At 37.8% G+C, this 18,753-nt stretch overlaps 1 protein-coding gene across 1 annotated transcript in view; it reads right to left on the minus strand.

Moving 5' to 3' along the window:
- DST (dystonin) overlaps positions 1-18,753 on the minus strand; it is a 515,142-nt gene that overhangs the window by 115,063 nt on the left and 381,326 nt on the right. The window contains exons 40-48 of the mRNA XM_012558529.2: positions 18,429-18,662; positions 17,708-17,974; positions 13,615-14,160; positions 12,000-12,176; positions 7,115-7,238; positions 3,818-4,026; positions 2,872-3,189; positions 2,007-2,173; positions 270-426 (exon numbers count right to left, since the gene is read on the minus strand). Of these exons, the coding sequence (XP_012413983.1) occupies positions 270-426; positions 2,007-2,173; positions 2,872-3,189; positions 3,818-4,026; positions 7,115-7,238; positions 12,000-12,176; positions 13,615-14,160; positions 17,708-17,974; positions 18,429-18,662 (2,199 nt within the window). The remainder of the gene's footprint in view (positions 1-269; positions 427-2,006; positions 2,174-2,871; positions 3,190-3,817; positions 4,027-7,114; positions 7,239-11,999; positions 12,177-13,614; positions 14,161-17,707; positions 17,975-18,428; positions 18,663-18,753) is intronic.

The following is an 18,753-nucleotide window of genomic DNA, read 5'->3' on the forward strand; positions in this document are numbered from 1 at the left end:
TCCGATACTGGAAAAGTCAGCAACTCATTAAAAAATTTAAAAATTTTATTTATTATCATTATCATTTTTAAAAAAAAAAAAAAGCATGAATTAACTGAAAGTTTGTGTTCTTTCTCAAAAGGATCAGTTAACCCCGTGTCATGATTTCCAAATATCACCAAAATATACAGTACGTACATGAGGTGGTTAAAAAAAATCAAACATTAGTCTTTAACTTCTCATTACTGATACAGGTAAATGAGAAGTTAGTATTATATACAACGATTCACCTTAGTTTCTTCCAAAGATTTTCTTAAATCTTCTGTACCAAAAGAAGGCTGCAGAATGGGAACTTCTTCTGTTGTTTCTTTTATCCATGACTTTAATGATCTGACAAGGACTTGGAAAGATTCCATCTGTTCTTGACAAGAAGACACAGCTTCTTTTCTAGATAACAAAAAGCGTACAAAAATTTAAGCTAAAGAAAGGAGAGGCTCCAAAGGTCTAATTACTAATAAATAAATTAGTATTCCTAAATCAGGCTTAATATTAAGAAAAACAATCTCCACACCCACACCTTACCCCGTGCACACAGGAGGAAAGGTTTCATAGTTGGCAAGTGAAATCAAGCTAAATAACCATTTGTCTATTCCTCAGTCAAGGGCCGTCAATAAATAGATGAGCAGTTAAGAAATCTGTAACCCACATGGAATGGCACTCCATAATGCTACATAAACTCTAACACTACATAAACAGTTTTAACATTATTTAGATTCAACGAGCTCTGATCTGTCCACTTTATATGATTCTTAATGCCAGCAGGCGCAGAACCAGAGGAAAACATATAACTCACTGATGAGGGAAACACTATGCCACCTAGTGGTTTGTACGCTGGAAGACAGTCATGTTAAATGAATAAACTGGGTGTTTTAGGGAACACAGATTAAGTCTGCAAAACTGAGGTGTGACCTTGTGACTGAAGAGCTGTAATTGGTGCCTCTCCCATAGATCCTCAGGACACTCCACGGTGAACTTCTATAGCTCTCTGTGTGTTCAGCACCATGGAAGGGCACACATATCCAGCACATGAACAATTGTGGTGACAGTTACATTTGGCACATGGATGATGTGTGCACATGTGTGAGTGTGTAGAATACTCGTATGTAAGAACCTGATGCAGCTGGACTAATTACTGATGACCACAAGGCTTTTAAACTGGACCCATTTGAAAGAAGAAATAGATTACCTAAGAAAACCAAGGACCTTTCTTCTGTGCAATGTGAACTGAATATTATGTGACAGGGTGGGAAATATAGCTCTTTGAGTAATACAGACAATACTCAAAAGTTTTAAGTAGAGAATTATCAAAAAATAAGGGATAGCTAAATGAGAAATAACTATTTTCTATCTTTTTGAGCTCTTATAAACTTTAGCAAAACCAGATGTATACTTGAAACCAGCATGAGATCAGATACACAAAAGTTCAGTTACAAGGTTTTTCCTTGTACAGCTTTTTAGTTCAGCTTAGGCTCATTCTCTCATATCTTATCTTGTTTTTTCATGGAATTGTTTCTTATCTACAACTCGTTAAAAAGCAAACTATTATACAAAAGAGACCATGAAGAACTATATTGAAATTGCACATAGCTTCTGAATTAAGCCCAGAAAGCAATGAACCACAAACTGTCTTTCAAGGTTATTTCTCCGTGCTATTAGCCAAAGACTTCAGAGACTACAGTTAAGTTCAGATCACTTTCAGTAATACACTACCACTACCATTTTTCTTATATAATGCTTTCCACTTTTATGTAAGAAGTATTGAATTTCCTACTAAATATTTTAGCAAATAATGCACTTAATTTTAATATGAAAAAAAATTACCAAAATATAAGTAGCATTAAAAATTAGCCCTATGCTTATTCTCAAGTTTTCAAAATTGCTTCATCTACTTACATAAGTAAATAAAAGTAATTCAATCTAATTAGTATCAAGTAGAATAACATCTAATTTTTTAAAGTGATGCTTACTTTTCTTTGATGGTATCCTCCATTTCCTTGAACTTCTTTGACAAATTATTTGTTTTTTCGAAAACCAGAGCTTTATCCCCTGGTAAGCCATGACTGGATATCTCTTTCAGCAGACTCTGCAAAACTTCAAGATCTTTCTTGTGTTCTAAGACTTCAGAAGTTGATTCCTACAAAGTATTTAGATATTTAGTCAATACAGATGTTGCTAGACCTTCAAATGAAATTTCATTCAGAAGTATGTATCAGACCATAATGGCTCTATTCAGATTTTCAGAGAAGAATAATGTTATCTATGATCAGTATGCTATAAATAAACATGCAGCTAGTAGGCAATCTGAGACAGAACACAGTACACACTATTTAATTTAAAAATGCATACTTTATATCTTGCCTATTTGTGGGTTCTGGCATGTAAGATGATACTTATACTACCAGTACCATGATATCCAAAAACTGTATGTGTGATAAATAGAAGTCTTTGGGTGCAACAAATGGTTAAGGCACTCAGCTGCTAACCTAAAGGTTGGAAGTTCAAGTCCACCCAGAGGCACACTAAAAGAAAAAATCAGCCATTGAAAACCCTATGGAGCACAGTCCGACTCTGACACACATGAGGTCGCCATGAGTCAGAATCAACTCAAGAGCAGCTGGTTTGTTGGGTAAATGGTGTTCATTTCTAATCCATGCGCAAAGGCTTCAAGGAGGAGATAAGGTTTAAGATTTTTAAAAGAAGCAAGCATAGATCTTTACTAATTCACAAGCAGTTAAAATTATAATAGTCAAGTATAATTCTGCTGAAAAATGCATGAGCTTAATTAACTATTAATGTACTTGATCAGCCTCGTGTGTATTGAGGAAGACACACCTGCATATACTGAGACAATTCAGTGACATCTTTTCCTGGAACATCTGCCTCAGTAAGAGCCTGAGATTTTGTTTCTAAAAATGTTTGGAGCTTTTCTGAGAGGTTCTCAAACAGTTCTACTTTGGTTTTTAGTTCCTCCATTTTGGCAAGTTTTTCTTTGTGTGTATGACTTGCTTCTGAAAACCGAACAGTCAAGTCCTTCATTCTGGCTTGCAGTGAGGATGCAGTGGAAGGGTCTGTCGTTTCCATAAATTTCTTCACTTTTTCATTCATAGCATTTATACTGCTCTGGCGACCTGAAATATCCTGTTCCAACATCTGAAATGAATCAAATGTTACATGTGTTTTTATAATGATGTTTACAAATAATATCACAGATTTTTTTTTGAAGTTACTATTCGTAACAACATAAACTTGAACAACCTGTGACTAAGGGAAGTTAACAGTTGGGACTGAAAGACAAGTTTGATCTGTCCCATGAGGAATCCCATCCCAAATCTCTTCAAGGGAAAGTGGAGAACAGCTGGCTAGTTGCTTGAAAGAGGCAGGAGGCTGCTGCTACTCAGCAAGCTCTGGGATCTACTGGAGCCTATGGATTATCCATGGTCCTAATTTTTAAAAGGCGAGACAACAACAAGATTGATCTGATTAACCTCATGTGCAGCTGGCTGAAGCAACCATAAACAAGATAGAACACAATGTATGTATAGGCCCTCTCCAACAAATGATAATATTCATGAGAAAGTATACAAAGCTCCTTCTATACTTGATAGAAAAATCGTTTTGCACATTTGTGTTTTTGCAAGCACCACTTTCCACACTGGTATATTCAGGAAACACCACTTTTTCTACATCTTTAAATTTATCTTAAATCTATCCATTCCTGGAACTTATTTAACTGTTTCTTTCATCTATCAGTAGGATTTCTTTTTAAAATGTCACTTACAATATTTTTACTGATGATATCCTGAAGAGCAGCAGAGTTTAAGGGCACTTGACCTTGATCTTTCAGAGAACTTTCCACACTTCCCATCCAGTTCAGCATTTCATCCAAGCCATCCTGCACACTCAGTGAACGGGTCAGTGTTATCTGGAGTTTTTCATTTCGCTCATTAATAGACTTGGACAGGTCATCATATCTCCCAACAATGTCATCTAGTCCAAACAGACCAGGAAATGTTAACCATAAAGTTGTTTTTGCCCTATCATTTTCAAAAATATGCTAAACTGAATCCCAAATTTCCACACCAAAGCTGGAAAAAGAAAATAAATTTTAAATAAGTCTCATAGTGCAAATCAGAGCACCACCTAAAACCATTAAGGAAAAGATTCCAGTAGGAAATAAACTGAAATCTTTTCATAGTAGTTAATATGTGTATCTGTATTTGAAAAGAGGTTTTTGGATGCATGAACACAGGAGGAAATCTTTGGAATAAAAATTTGTTCTCAATCTGTCATTTCAAATTAGCCACACTTACGGATAACTGTATGAAAAAAAGATCACAGTAAAACAGCTATTCTCAAGAAACAATACACATTTATAAAGATTTTATCAAGAATTAGCCTTTACATACAAAAATTCTCTTACTCACACGAACATACACACACATACACACAAACACACACACACATCTATAAGCTAAGCTTTTGTCATCTTTCACTAGGCACAGAAACGAGCAGATGCAAATGTATTTAGAAGACTGACAGTGAAAATCCACTTAAAACAGAGAAGGTTCAGATTATGTTTCTAAAATATACAAAAAAAGAATTTATTTGAAAAGCTTAATAGCAGATAAAAAAAGAAAAATAAAAAAGGTTAACAGGTTGACCCATCTCACATGAGATACAGTTTGCTTTTTTTTTTTAAAGATTTAAGATGATAAAAACAACAAAGAAAGAAAGAAAAACCTTTCTGGCCTAGTTTTCACTTGGATGTAAAGCTCTACATTTTAACATTCTTACATTCTCTATTTCAGGCTAATGTCAAGTTCAAAGAACAATGGTCTTTTTTAATGTATTCATCATCTCTCTGTGTGGAAAACAATCTGTTTTTAATTATGAATTTAATTTATCACTATCCAAGAATTTCAAAAGTATTTTAATTATTTCTGAATGCTTTAGTTGACTACATTGTAAAATGCCCAGTAGAATAAAGTTTTGATCTGAAACATCTCTATAAATTATAAAGAAATATCTTACATGCTTATGCTTGACTCACGGAACATAATTCATACAAATAAGACAGTATTTCTCTTTGATTGTTCTAATATGACATCATGAGAAAACTGACAAATGTACCCTGAATTGAGAGAGTAAGTTTAAAGGATCTAAAGAGACAATTGTGCTCCTGCCACTAAGATACAATGAGGACCACGAGAATGCTGACAGGGGAGAGGGGCAGGATTTAACATGCACCAAGATGCCATAGGAAACCCTGGTGGCGTAGTGGTTATGAGCTACGGCTGCTAACCAAAAGGTCAGCAGTTGGAATCCACCAGCTGCTCCTTGGAAACCCTATGGGGCAGTTCTACTCTGTCCTATAGGGTCATTATGAGTTGGAATCAACTTGACGGCAATGGCTTTTTATGAGTTAAGATGCCATAAACAAAGGAAACAAGCAGCCAGTTCAAATGTGAGCTCTAATTTGAAAGTCACAGCAGATACTCTGCATTGCAGATACTCTGATTGGCAGGTGAGCTGCTTCTCAATCGGGCAACTCTGTGTATCAGCAGGGTAAGTAACTTCAGCAATCTGTTTAGCTATGGTGAGTGATTTCCCAACAAGGTCAGCTGTATTTCAATTAATTCACATATTTTGAATGTTACTGTTCATTTCTGTACTTCTTAGTGATAAAATGTTGTCAATGAAGTACATTCTTGATTTTAGTAATTTAAAAACTATTTTAAGAAAAAGGTACTAAGACAAAACCCACTGTAATAATTTTTTAAGTGGTTGATGTTTTCTCAGAAGTCAAACAGATCGTAGAGAGCTAATTTCCTCTATACCTTAAATATATTTTTACATATTCCTAGAAAATTATGGCAGATAGCTTTTAAAGTCTTAAAATAATGTGATATATGAATTTTATGCAAATAAAAATGATAGCAATGGGAAAAACGTCAAATTGTCTTGTCAAACAACAGAAATACATAAAAGGTAGTCTTTCTTTCTCCCCTAGATTCTTACGCCCAAAACTTTAAAGCAATGGTCTTCAAGGTAGGATGTACAGAGGGTTCACTGGGTTATGGGAACAAAATGTTAGAACTTCCATTTGTATTTTTATCATATACTTTAACAATTTTTACGTTTGTGTTTTACAATTATATATAATATGATAATGTAGTAATACATGTAAATATAAATACACGTGCTTACATGGGGATGCATGCTAAAATATTATTTACTGCTAGGGTTGCATGATTTAAAAAGTTTGAATTCTGTAAGAATAACAAAGGGTTTTCCTCTACATAGTGGTTTTAGAAAAGCAAGTTTCATCCTTCCCTTCATCTAAAATTGCTACTCAGAGTTTAATTCATGCTCTGTTTGGGGCAAAACATATGTCTAATCATCTTCTATGGAGGTTTTTATTTCATGCATAGAAATATATAATAACCACAAGCCACACATTAAATATTATGAAAAGTAATAAAGTCAAAGCAAAAAATAAGACAGTAAATAACATCAATTGATAATCTACTGTGCATCCAGTATAAACTGAATACTGTGGGTAGATACAAGGAATAATATACAATAGCTCTTCTCTCAAGAAATGCATCAAACTTTCATGCAAGAGGACACAAAACTACCATTATAAGTGTATACGAGTTTCTAGTATACAACTGAAGAACTAGAGTAATTGGAACCCTATGAAGCCACTCAAAGACTGCTTCTAGAGAATGGAGAAGTAGGGATGCTGTCTTAAAGGAGGGTCTCTCAACCTCTTCCATAAATCAAGAGAATTCTGTAAAGTTCTACTTTCTATGGTACACAGATATGGAGTTTTTGTTACATTTCCTGAACATAAAATTAAAACGTGAGTATCTTTTCAAACTACACAGTTCCCACCCCTAAGATTCTACTATACCTACCAAAGAAGGCATGCCTTTTCCCAGATTGAGAATCATCATTTCACAGGGAAAGAAAAATAATAATATACACTAGTGGACATTATCTCCACATCTATTAGCATACCTTCATTTAGAATTCATCTGTGAGACAGCAAACAAGAAAAGGAGTATCTTACCCAGTGTTTTCTGAATATCATTTTTGGCTGGCAATAAAGATCCCCTGGCATCTAAAAGCACTTCAGCAGTTTTTTTCAGTTTCTCGACAGCAACCTGCTGACTTGATATCTGTCCTTGCAGGGCCTGTAGGATTAAATGCTTTTCAATTATACTCATAGAACTAAATGATAGATTTCCATATGGAAAAATATGACTTACAATAAGATAAAATTAAATTGGACAGAGTAAACTTTCCATCATTATAAACTTACTCTAGACTTCCTGGAATAAGGACAGCTATTAAAAATGTTGTTAACAAAGGCATCAGCCCGTCAAGATAATACAAATTCAGGCTTGAAATAAACCCTCAAGCAAATGTTCATAATAATTTGCCTGATTCCCTGATCCTGCAACCCTCTCACCTTAGCATGAGTTTCCCCCTTAACACCCACTTCTAGGCTTTGTACAATATCACCATCACTACCACCAAACAACAACAAAAAGCAAATAAACAAACAAAATAAACAGTAACAAGAAGCAAAAGGTCCTTGGGAACAATTCTGACTCCAGGTAAGGAGATAATTAAGGACTTCCTTTTCATTAGACCCTGATATATACTGAGTCATATTTATTTCCATTCATTCAACAAAAGTTACTGACCATCTTACAAACTCAAAATACCTTGCTACATTTTGTGAAAACACAAAAATAGGGCAGACACGAAGCTTACCCACAGGGATCTTAGTCTAAGACAGAGAGTGATAAGCACCAAAGATGAGGAAGAAACAGTGCTACTGGAAGCTGAGAAGTGGAATAACTGGGGAGAGAAATGAGGGCCACCTCAGTGGCGGTGGCTTTGAAGTGAGTCCTGAAGGCAGTGTGAATTTGGGTATGGAGAAATGGAGAGGGAGACATGCCCTGCAGAAAAAATGGAAGGAACAAAGGATAGGGCAGAAAAGTCACAGAAGAAAGGGGACAATCTCATCCAGCTGGAGGATACGTATGGGTGAATAAATAGAAATAAGGCCGGAAAGGTAGATGAGAGCCAAATGTTAGAATGTCAGGCTAAGGAGTTTACATTTTATCCTGTAGCAATGGGGCGCTATTCAAAGCTTTTGAGTAAGGGGATGAGCTGTCCTACATGAAGGCTAAATTTGTAATACTGTGTGGGATGAATTAAATGGGGAAGAAATGAAGCAGTGATGCCAGTTAGGGGGGCAATTTCAACAGTAACAAAGTAGCGAAGGCCTGTCTGGCTGGGGAAGTACAGTAGTTTATATATGAGAGAACATTTAAGGAGATTCCCTAGGCTTGGTATCTGATTACCTAAGTTGTGCTGCCCAATACAGTAGCCACTAGCCATATGTGGCTTTTTAAACTTAAACAGATTTAAAATTAAACATTAAATTCCTCAGTTGCAGTAGCCATATCTCAAGTTCTAAATAGCCACATTTGGTTTAGTGGCTACTATATTGGACAGGCAGATTATGCAACATTTTCATTATCATATAATGTTCTGCTAAACAGTGCTACTCAAGGGAGCAGGAAGAAAGGACATGAGACGAGAGAAGTCTCTAAAATGTTCGAGCCTAGGTAATTAACAGAATTCATAAACAAAAGTGGGGCAAATTTAGGAGTACAAGGAATTTATGATGTCAAAGTGCTTTTAGGACTTTCCTATAGAGAGAAACAACAAAGCTGGAAATGGGGGAAGTTCTACATGTCTCACAAGTTGGAACTAAATATAAAGAGTTGGATGTCAAGATACATGATGAGATCGCTAAAATCAAAAGCACAGAAACACCTGAGAAGGGACCATAAACGATCATTGAGAATACTTGTATCTAGATGACAGGGAGAGGAAAAAGAGAATGAATGTGATCAGGGAGGTGGAAAAGAGACCAGAGTAATTCTCTCACTCAAGCTTAAAGGAAGAAAGAAAGTGGAAAAGGTTAACAGTATCAGTTGCATCAGATAAAAAGCACAAATTGGTCCCTGAATTTGCTGAATAGAGGTCCCTGCAGAGCTTCCAGTGAACAGATACAGGAGAGCAGCAAGACAGAGGAGAAAGGAGGTAGAGGAAGAAACCATACCTAAGTCTTCCAGAAGTCTGGCCCTGTGTTCCTAACCCCTCTGACAGATCTCTACCCAAATCAACAGGCTGATGATGCAGGCCCTAAGCTTGGCTTTGATTTCACCTGAGGTACTTGAGCTTCTCTTCTAGATGCACATTTGGATTTCAAATTCAAATTCCCGTATGTCCAACTGTAGATGAACTCATCCTTGGCCGTAGGCCCAGGTTTCCAACTGCCTCTTGAACGTTTCCATCTGGGTGGTACATAAAACAAAAACCAAACTCACTGCCATCGAGTCGATTCCGACTCATAGCGACCCAATAGGACAGAGTAGAACTGCCCCACAGGGTTTCCAAGGAATGGCTAGTGGATTCGAAATGCTGACCTTTTGGCTAGCAGCCAAGCTCTTAACCACTGCACCACCACGGTCATAGCAAATTCAATGAGCTGAAATTTAAACTCATCACCTCACTCCCTACACCTGTACTCCCTCCTGAGGTTGCAAGCTTATTAAGAAAGTTGTAAACCTGAAGCTCCACCTAGGCTCCATTCTCTCTCTCTCGGCCCTCCGTCACACACACAGATCAAACAGCAAGCCCTGATTTCTCAGCTAAATATTCCTTTAACCAGACCTCTGCTCTGTATTAATGAATTATTGCAGGATAATATCTCACTACGATTATTGAAAAAGACTCGTAACTGTCTTCTCTGCCTCCAGCCTCTTCCCTGATATAGCCCCCAATGTGTTCTATCTGAAACACACACCCTTTTAAAATCTTTCAGTAGCTTCCTATTGCCTTCAAATTAAAGGTTAAGACTTGAGCATGCTATGAAAGTTTCTCCACTTCATCGTTCAGATACCCAACAACAGTTATTTCTCAAGCCACTGACTTTGCTCATCCTAGACCCAATGCCTTAACCCACCTCTACATACCAACATTCTCATACGACTTTACTCCACATACCCCCATCCTGACCCTGGCTCTGATTTGCCCTTTAATATTCCGCTTGGAAGCCTTCCCTAACTGTCTTTTCACCCCTGTTGAGTTAAATGCTTCCCCAGGAATTCCCATAAATGCCCTGTGAATATTACTGAATTTACCTGCCTAGCACATAAAACCCATTGCCATCGAGTCGATTCTGACTCATAGTGGCCCTACAGGACAGAGGAGAACTGCCCCATAGGGTTTCCAAGGAGCGGATGGTGGATTCGAACTGCCAACCTTTTGGTTAGCAGCTGAACGCTTAACCACTGTACCACCATGGTAGTGGTTTATAGTACTTCTTTGGAACAAAATTGCAAATTAAAGCACTCAAATGTTTTTCTCATACTGTTTTGAATAATTTCAGTGAAATTAAAACATAAAAAAAGTATCTGTGGCAGGGAATACTGCAGGATTATGACCTTGGCCTCCTTGCCTGGACCAGACACATTTTTTTTTTCTTCTTCCAGTTACTGCTGAGTCAAAGCTGACTCATGGCGATCCCATGTGTGTTAGAGCAGAACTATGCTCCACAGGGTTTTTAACAGCTGATTTTTTTGGAAGTAGATCGCCAGGCATTTCTCCCAACGTGCCTCTGGGTGGATTCGAATCTCCAACCTTTTGGTTGGCAGCCAAGTGCGTTAACCATTTGTACTACCCGGGACTCTGGGACAATATATAGATGGAGTTTCCTTGTTAATAGCATAAAAATGATTTATGATTCTGTAACAGATGCAACTAAATTCTGCAAGGCAGCTGTTTAACTGGCAAGACTGTGTTTACTTTCTAGCTATGGCAGCAATCAGCTACTGTTACCCACCTGCTAACAAAAATAGAGTTATGAAATGAAACTTCCAAACTAAAAAATTATTGGTCATATTGAATAAGAATAAAATGTTTCAAAAAGTATCTTCCCTTACATTAGAATTTTTAAATATGCTTTAAATTTGAGAAAATAGCATAGAGACTCTCTCTGCCATCATGAGTAAGGCTGAGACCACCACAGTTATGCAATTCCCACATCAAGCCTGTATTTCTGAAACAGTAGGTAAACTTTTTGAGAACAGTGCTTGGTAATACCTAATGTCTGCATCCTCAGAATCCCCAAATGTGGCAGTGATATCTCTTCTTTCTTTCTACCTGTCCATCCTTAAAAAATATTTATTGAGTATCTATTTTCGACAAGGTACTCTTCTAGAAGCTGGGGATACTGCAGTGAGCAAAAGAGAAAAATAACTGCCCTCATGGAGCTTAATTCCAGTGGAGGATAAAGGCAATGAACAAGATCAGTAAGCATCATGTTATATGGTATTAAGCGTTGAAGGGAATACACAGAGCAGAGAAGGGGGATAGGAAAGGCCCACATGAAGGTTGATAGAGAAAAATGAATGCTTCACAAATTTGATTACCCCTCCCCACCCCACATGGGAAGCTCAACTTTCGACAATTTTCCTTTAACACTAAATTATGAAACTCTCCACTGCTTTGATGAATAAGTATGTTTTTAGGAGTACTATTCTATTCTAATTACCAAATCCTTCTCCAGAATGGGAACTAGACCACCATACTGGATTTTGTTTAGGGGTGAAAGGGTGTAGGCAAGGAGCCATAACAGCAAGGTAAAACCAATTAAATAACTGTGGGTAAAACTATCTCATTAGAAAGAGAAATGAATGGACTAGGGAGAAATAGAGTCATAACTCGCCCTAGAGTGAAATATACTTCCCCATTTGCCCCTTACCCTAGTTGGAACTATCAAAAGAGCAGTGGAAAAGTAGAAGCCTTTCGATAAGACTATTGAAGGATGTAAATCTCTCTCTCTCCCTATCTCTCTCTCACTTACTCACCTTTGTCTCTTCTAATTGCCTTTGCAGATTTTTGGGGTCCACAGCAATGGGTTCAGATAAGTGTTTGCTGGCTGTGGCCTCACAGGCCTGGAGCCCAGAAAGAAGTCCACAAGAAGCATCTTCATAGTGTTGATATTTATCCACCAGGTCTTTAAGATTATTCCCCAGGATGTTGCACTAAATAATCAAAAGAGAAAGCGGTGTGATTACAACTCACTATTTTTATATCTGCAAAATAACCTTAGGACCTATAGTTATATAACCTGGAAAAGACCAGACTTCAACCAAAGTCAGTGAAAACTCTGTAGGAATAAGATTTTCTTCTTTATGTGAAGACTCATCCTCTAAGAAAGCAAAAAGTATGCATAAAAATGATAGCTCTAGATTTATACAAATCCAAAAACACATTTACAATGACTGAATCTTAACTCAGAATGACAGACTAAGAAATCAATCACCAGAGGAGTCACATCTACCAGGGCACTTTCTCACTGGGTTTTATACATCCTTGTGTATTGATATGTATTTAACGTGACAGTTTTCAAGGTCCTTGATAAGTCACGTCTGTATGTTTCATAGGTGAGCCTTGGTGGCACAGTGGTTAAGCACCCAGCTGCTAACAGAAAGGTTGGCAGTTTGAAACCACCAGCTGCTCTGTGGAAAAAAGATGTGGTAATCTGCTTTTGTAAAGATTTACAGGCTTGGAAACCTTAAAGGGCAGTTCTACTCTGTCCTGTATAGGGTTGCTATAAGTCAATAGCAAGAGGTTTGTTTTAGTCTTCTTTTTGTATGTTTTATGGGGTTAACACAGAAGGGCAAATAAGCCTAGATTAGAATGAAGCAAAGGCCAAGAGCCCAGAAGGCTCTTCAAATCTCTTAAACAACTTGGTAAGTCTGTTCTTGTTCAACTTATACAGTAAAACCTGCGAAAGCCAGAACCTGTATAAGGTGGAAACCTGTCAGAGAAGGAAAACGCAAATATTTTCCACTAAAACGAGCGATAGAAAAGTGGTAAAACTGCACCCTGTCTAAGGCGGAAAACTTGCAAGACTGAGAAAAACAAGGCAGTCTCATCGAGTTCTGGCTTTCACAGATTTTACTGGATTATCACCAACCGGAAATTGTTTAAGATTTTTTGTTGTTTTTAAAATAAACAAAACTCTTTACTCGTTGTCCACAGGAGTAAGAGAGGCTGAAACAGTCTGCTGTTAAGTATTAAAGTAATACACTGATGAAATGTATCTGCAAAACAAACATTTGCAGCATTTGTGAAGAGAATTATCTGAGATGAAATGTCAAGTTCCCAAGCTTAAGATGCTGCAAATTAGCCAACCACTTTGCTCAGGGTTAATACATAAACGCCATCTAGTGGTCAAATTGGACACTGTCTGTTATTAGAGAGTTTTAGAGCTAAAGCTAACTGGGAATTATCCTAGTAAAACTAACTGAATAAATAACTTTATGTTCCTAAATTTTAAACACATTTTTCAGAAGTAAAGCAGACAAATAAGACTAATGGATGTACGCTGAAACTACCTTTTCTTTTCCTGCTTCAGTTTTTAGGTTTCTTGCTTCACAGATTGATCTTCCCCTTTAAAAATAAATATAAAATTACCTTGGAGTACAGCGATCTGAACCGATCGGTAGCATGATCCAGTTTGCTCTGTACCTCTTTGTGGGTTGCAGAAGTATCAATATTATCCTTGTCAACCTTGCTGCCATCTCTCTTGCTGCAAGATTTGGCAGCTTCTAATACTCTGTTTCCAGAAATGGTGATGTACCTCAAGTCACCTTTGTGAGAAATAACGTCTTCTGAGAAACTCTTCTGCCTCTTCAATTTCGTCATTAAGCTGCTAAAGTCATCTGCCCCTGCCTCCAGGTTTTCAAGTTCTTGTTCTGACTGCTGCAGCCAGTGTTCAAACTCACTATAATCTGCATCAAACTTTTCTAATTCTTCCTGCAGAGAGTGTGTTAGCTTCATTTTCTTCTCTGACTCAGCCAGTACGGTTTCATAATGCACTTTCAGTTCCTTCATATTCTTTTGTAGTTTCTCTTTTTCCTCCGGAGAGAGATAGTGACCCTGTTTCTCAAGCAAGGCTTGTGCAGACTGAGTGGCTATGATGACTGCTTGGTGCTGAGAGATGATCTTCTCATGTTGAGCCTGTGTGGCAACAAAGTGACCATAACTTTAAAGCAGTGACAGAGTGTTGGGGGAATGGACTGCCTCTATGCCTCCCATCCAGGCTGACTAAGTAAAGGCCTTGGGCCCAGAACATTCTCTGATAAGGAGGCTGGGAATTGGGTTGCCTTCTCTCTCCTGGTTCCTTATCCTTTTCGGATAAGCCTTCCTCCTATTCTGGGCACATGGTAAATTTCTCTGTCTCTTCCTGCACATGTGCGGGCACCACATGGCACCTGGCCAACATGGCTTCTATATCTGTTCCCAGTGGGGAGGGAACAGGGTCTCTTGTACTACATACAGCACCAGAGCGGGAATGTGCCAGAGTATAAGAGCTGGCCTCAAGGCGGAGACTGAAGGGGAAACAGACTTTGTGAGACCGAACATGGGCGCCCCCATGCAGTCCACTAGGTTCACTAAAGTTTGCATTCTTATGTAAGCCCTTGGCATGGAGCCATTATTGTCCACCACCACCACTATAAGACCTCTGCCTTGCCACTGCCGGGTGCGGAGATATGCTTTGGTCCTGCTGCCGCCCAGGACCTCCTCATATGTAAGGCTCCCTAATAAAACTCCTTCGCCCCGAAACTGGAGTTGCCTGCCTCTTTCTTTGGTCTCTCAGTACCCTCCATTTTTGGAGGCAAATTTCATGTTACTAGTCCATGCCTGGACACAGGGTTACACTGAGGCTGTTGGGAGCTCCCCGTTACCTCAGGACTGACAGGCTTAAATGACCCACAGGGCTACAATTTGCTTCTCATTACTCTTTTCAAGCTGTATGATATTTCTGTTTTATTGGTGAATTTCAGAATAGCAAAAAACAGCATTTTGAGCACTCTAATCTTATTTTTTAAGGAAATTTCTACCCTCTCTAGAAAGTTACTAAATAATCACATATAACAAGTGCTGTTACTGAGATGTTTGGAAAAAATGTGACAAATGTTTATTCCCACTCTAAAACAAACATCTATAATCCAATTTCATTTTACAGACTGCTTCCTCACAACCATCCCAAAGGGCTTACTAATGTCTTTACCTAATTACTGAGCAAATAAGCAGAATATTGTTAGTAAGTGAACCTGAAAAGACATTTAAATAGGAAAAAAGAATATGTAGTTTTAAACCTATTAAAAATATGACAACAATATTTAAGCAAAAACAATATACATTTAGAGGAGACCAAAGGAGGTTAAAAGAACAGATATAACACAAGAGAATACTGGTGCCACTTAGCTTCACTGGGCCTCAATTTCCCACACATGGAAAATGGAGACAATAACCCTTACACATCATAGGTTTGTCATAAGGAGTACATAAGATCAGATCACAGAACACTTAGCACGGAGTCTGCAGAGCCTCCACTCTGAAGGCCTTAAGAAAGTTTCCCAGCAGGCAAGCTATTATCAACTTAGCCTTCAGGGCAGCCAGGTGGGCCTTGAATGGCTGGAGTCCCCTTCCCTCTAGTCATAAGCAGCTTTTTTCATTCACCCCAGTATGTCATACGTATTATCCTCTGGGGCAATTTTTTTACATTTCTTACAACGGCTTACGTGGAGCCTGACCTGTTACCTCAAAGATCTTTCTACTACCTGCACCTGCTCCATTCCAATCCACGCACTCCGGTCAATTGGCCATTCCCACCCACACACCGAGCTTGTAGGTACCTTATGACATTTTCTCCAGAAAGCCCTTCCCTCAAATATCTTCCTGGTTAATCCCCCGTCTCTTTTAAGTCTTTGCATAAATCTCGTATTTTCAATGTGGCCTACTCTGACTATCCGATTTAACACTGTCCCTTCCACCACCAGGCATTCAACCATCCTTGTCCAACTCCTTTTCTTTTTTCCCATAGCACCTACCACATTCTAACATACCATGCAACTTAGTTATTTACTGTCTGCCATACTATCCTCACCCCGTAACATACAAGCAGCAATAGGACAGGGACTTTTTCTGCTCACTAGGGTATCCCAAGAACCTAGAACAGTGCTGGCACACAGGAACTGAGTAAGAACAAACATATGCTACAAGTGAAAATGGGTGAGAAACACTGCTGTAAGACAACTGTTTGCTTAGAAGTCTGATCCCAATTAGCCAGCTCATTAATATTTATATCCTCATTGTCTGTAACAATGCCTGCCAAATTGTGGGAACATGATGAATATTTTTGAATAAATAACTTTTCTCCCACAGTCTGTCTTAGGTATTTTAATTACATTCATGCATTAGCCTCAAGTAGGTCTTTGCACATAGTAGGCACTCAATTAGGTTGGACAGACAGATAGAATACCTTATAAATTACCTAATCCATCCCCTTCCTTTTAAAAACAAGGAAATGGAGACTGATAGAGAAGTGGCTGGGCCCAGGACACGTGGCACAACTAGAGAGAGGTAGAAACAGAACCCCTGACTCAGGGCCTCTGGCCATCTCTCCACTCTATCAGATTAGGAATTTCTACAGTACTTTCGGATCCCTATATTCTTAGAGGTGAAAAGATCAGTAGGGAAATGTTACATTGTGGCTACACTTTTTGTTGTAGGGTTTTTGTGTCAGGCATCCCTACATTTAAATTCACACATTGGTGTTTTTCACTACTTTGTTCAAGTTATTAACCTTTCCTAGCTTCTGTGTAACTGACTGATTAGGTTCTTTTAGGAATTCATTAGATGTTTCATTTTTGAGACAATTACAAAAACAGCCCCCTGAAACTGTGACATATTAAACGCTCCCCCTCTTCTTCTGGTTTAATTTATATTACCTGTAATGTAAGAACCTCACAGAACAGAACCTTAAAAGTTCCTAAAGTTCGGTTATGTGACTACAGAAAGTCAAACTCTGAAATACAGTGATTAATTATGTGACACTTTAAAAATGTTTTTCAAAAGTTATCTTTGCTCCTATAGTAGCATTACTGTTACCTTTAATTTCCATAATGTAGGGGATTTTTGAAGGGCTTTCATGTCTCTTTTCAATAACAGACTTCACTGTACAGATAAATGGAGCTCAGAGAGGACTTAAGTGAGCTCAAGACTGCATAGCAAATTAGTCAACAAACATGGATTAGAACTTGGTAGAGTAACTGAAGACATCACCTGGTTTTAAATCCAATCTCCATCACTTACTATATGTGTAACCCTGGACAGGTTAATTGACCTCTATAGGTCTCAGTTTCCTCATCTGTAAAATGGAAAACAGGTTACACCACAGAGTAGTTGAGAGGACTAAATGAGTTAATAGATGAGGAGGGCTTAAAAGAGGGCCAAAGCCCAATGCAATTGCTCTATAAATATTGACTCTTATTTTTATTTCTAGTAAGTCCAGTTCACATCTTTTGCTTTATTTCTTATTGTTTTTTGACTTGTTTAAAACTCTCATAGTAATAATTTCTATTTGACACAAGGGTGCACCTGTATAACAGGACTTTGTTTTACTCTCTGGTCATTAAACTTTGAAAATATAACTCACATGCTATCTTCACGTATCTGGAAGTAGAGTTTAACAATATTCATTATGTTTAAAACAACACACCTTGATCTTCTGGTATTGCTGGTTCAGGTTCTCCCCAGTGGTTCCAACTTGCCCATCAACATCAGTTTCCAACAGGTTACCATTAACTTCATCCTCTTCTCCAATCACAGACTTGCCATCACCTTCTTGAAAATGGGTTCCATTCTGTTCAATCACTTGTTTGTGTTTTGTCCCTGCCCTTTCTGAGTCTTTGTCAACATTTGACAACCAGTCCAAAAGGTTTTCAATTTTGGTTTTGCTCTCTTCCAGCTGTTTCTCAGCTGCAACCTGGACAAGGAAAGTTCACATTCTAAACACATACAGAGTCATTAGGGTTAAGATGTAACAAAAGTAAATACTTAGATCATTTTAAATTAAGTGTGGGATACTGGTATGCTAAAAACTGACTAAGGAACACACTGAAAGTAAACTTCAGAGCAACAGGCAGTTACTTTGAAGTCTTCACTGTTGTTAAAAATACATTCCAAAATTCTAACTACGATCGATAATGAGTCATACACATTTCACCAGTAAAAAGTCTCACAACCCTACTTTAAATAATTTTAAGGAAAAAGTAAAGTCAATTCTTCAAACTTTTTGTAGTATTTGGTCAATTATATACCTGGAAATCCAGAATTCTAGTCCTCAGTGCTAATCATTGCTTACTAACACCTTAACCCAGTAGACACTATACTAGTCATTTTCAACAAAGCAACAGTAAACCACATATTTGATCACGGACCTTTTCTGTTTCTTCCTTGATTGCTGTCTTCACAACTTTATCCAGCTCCTTTTTCGACTGTTCTGCCTTAACATTAAGTTGTTCATACTTTATTTTAGCTTCATTAAGTTTCTGTTCAATCAAAGCCTTATCGTCTTGTGACAGCTTATCCCCATTCTCCTTCAAGAAGTTCTCTGTGTTCTTCACTATTTCTGCCAATGCCTGTGCACTTCCTTGAATATCTTTCTGTAATTCCTTATAACAAAAAAGAAAAAATATATGATTGAATTATTACCTACTTACTTCTTCTAGAGCTGTAATTCTAAAAGAGGGGGTGAGCAGAAAA

This window comes from Trichechus manatus, unplaced genomic scaffold (genome assembly GCF_000243295.1).
Source record: "Trichechus manatus latirostris isolate Lorelei unplaced genomic scaffold, TriManLat1.0 scaffold00172, whole genome shotgun sequence".
Classification (NCBI taxonomy): Eukaryota; Metazoa; Chordata; class Mammalia; order Sirenia; family Trichechidae; genus Trichechus; species Trichechus manatus.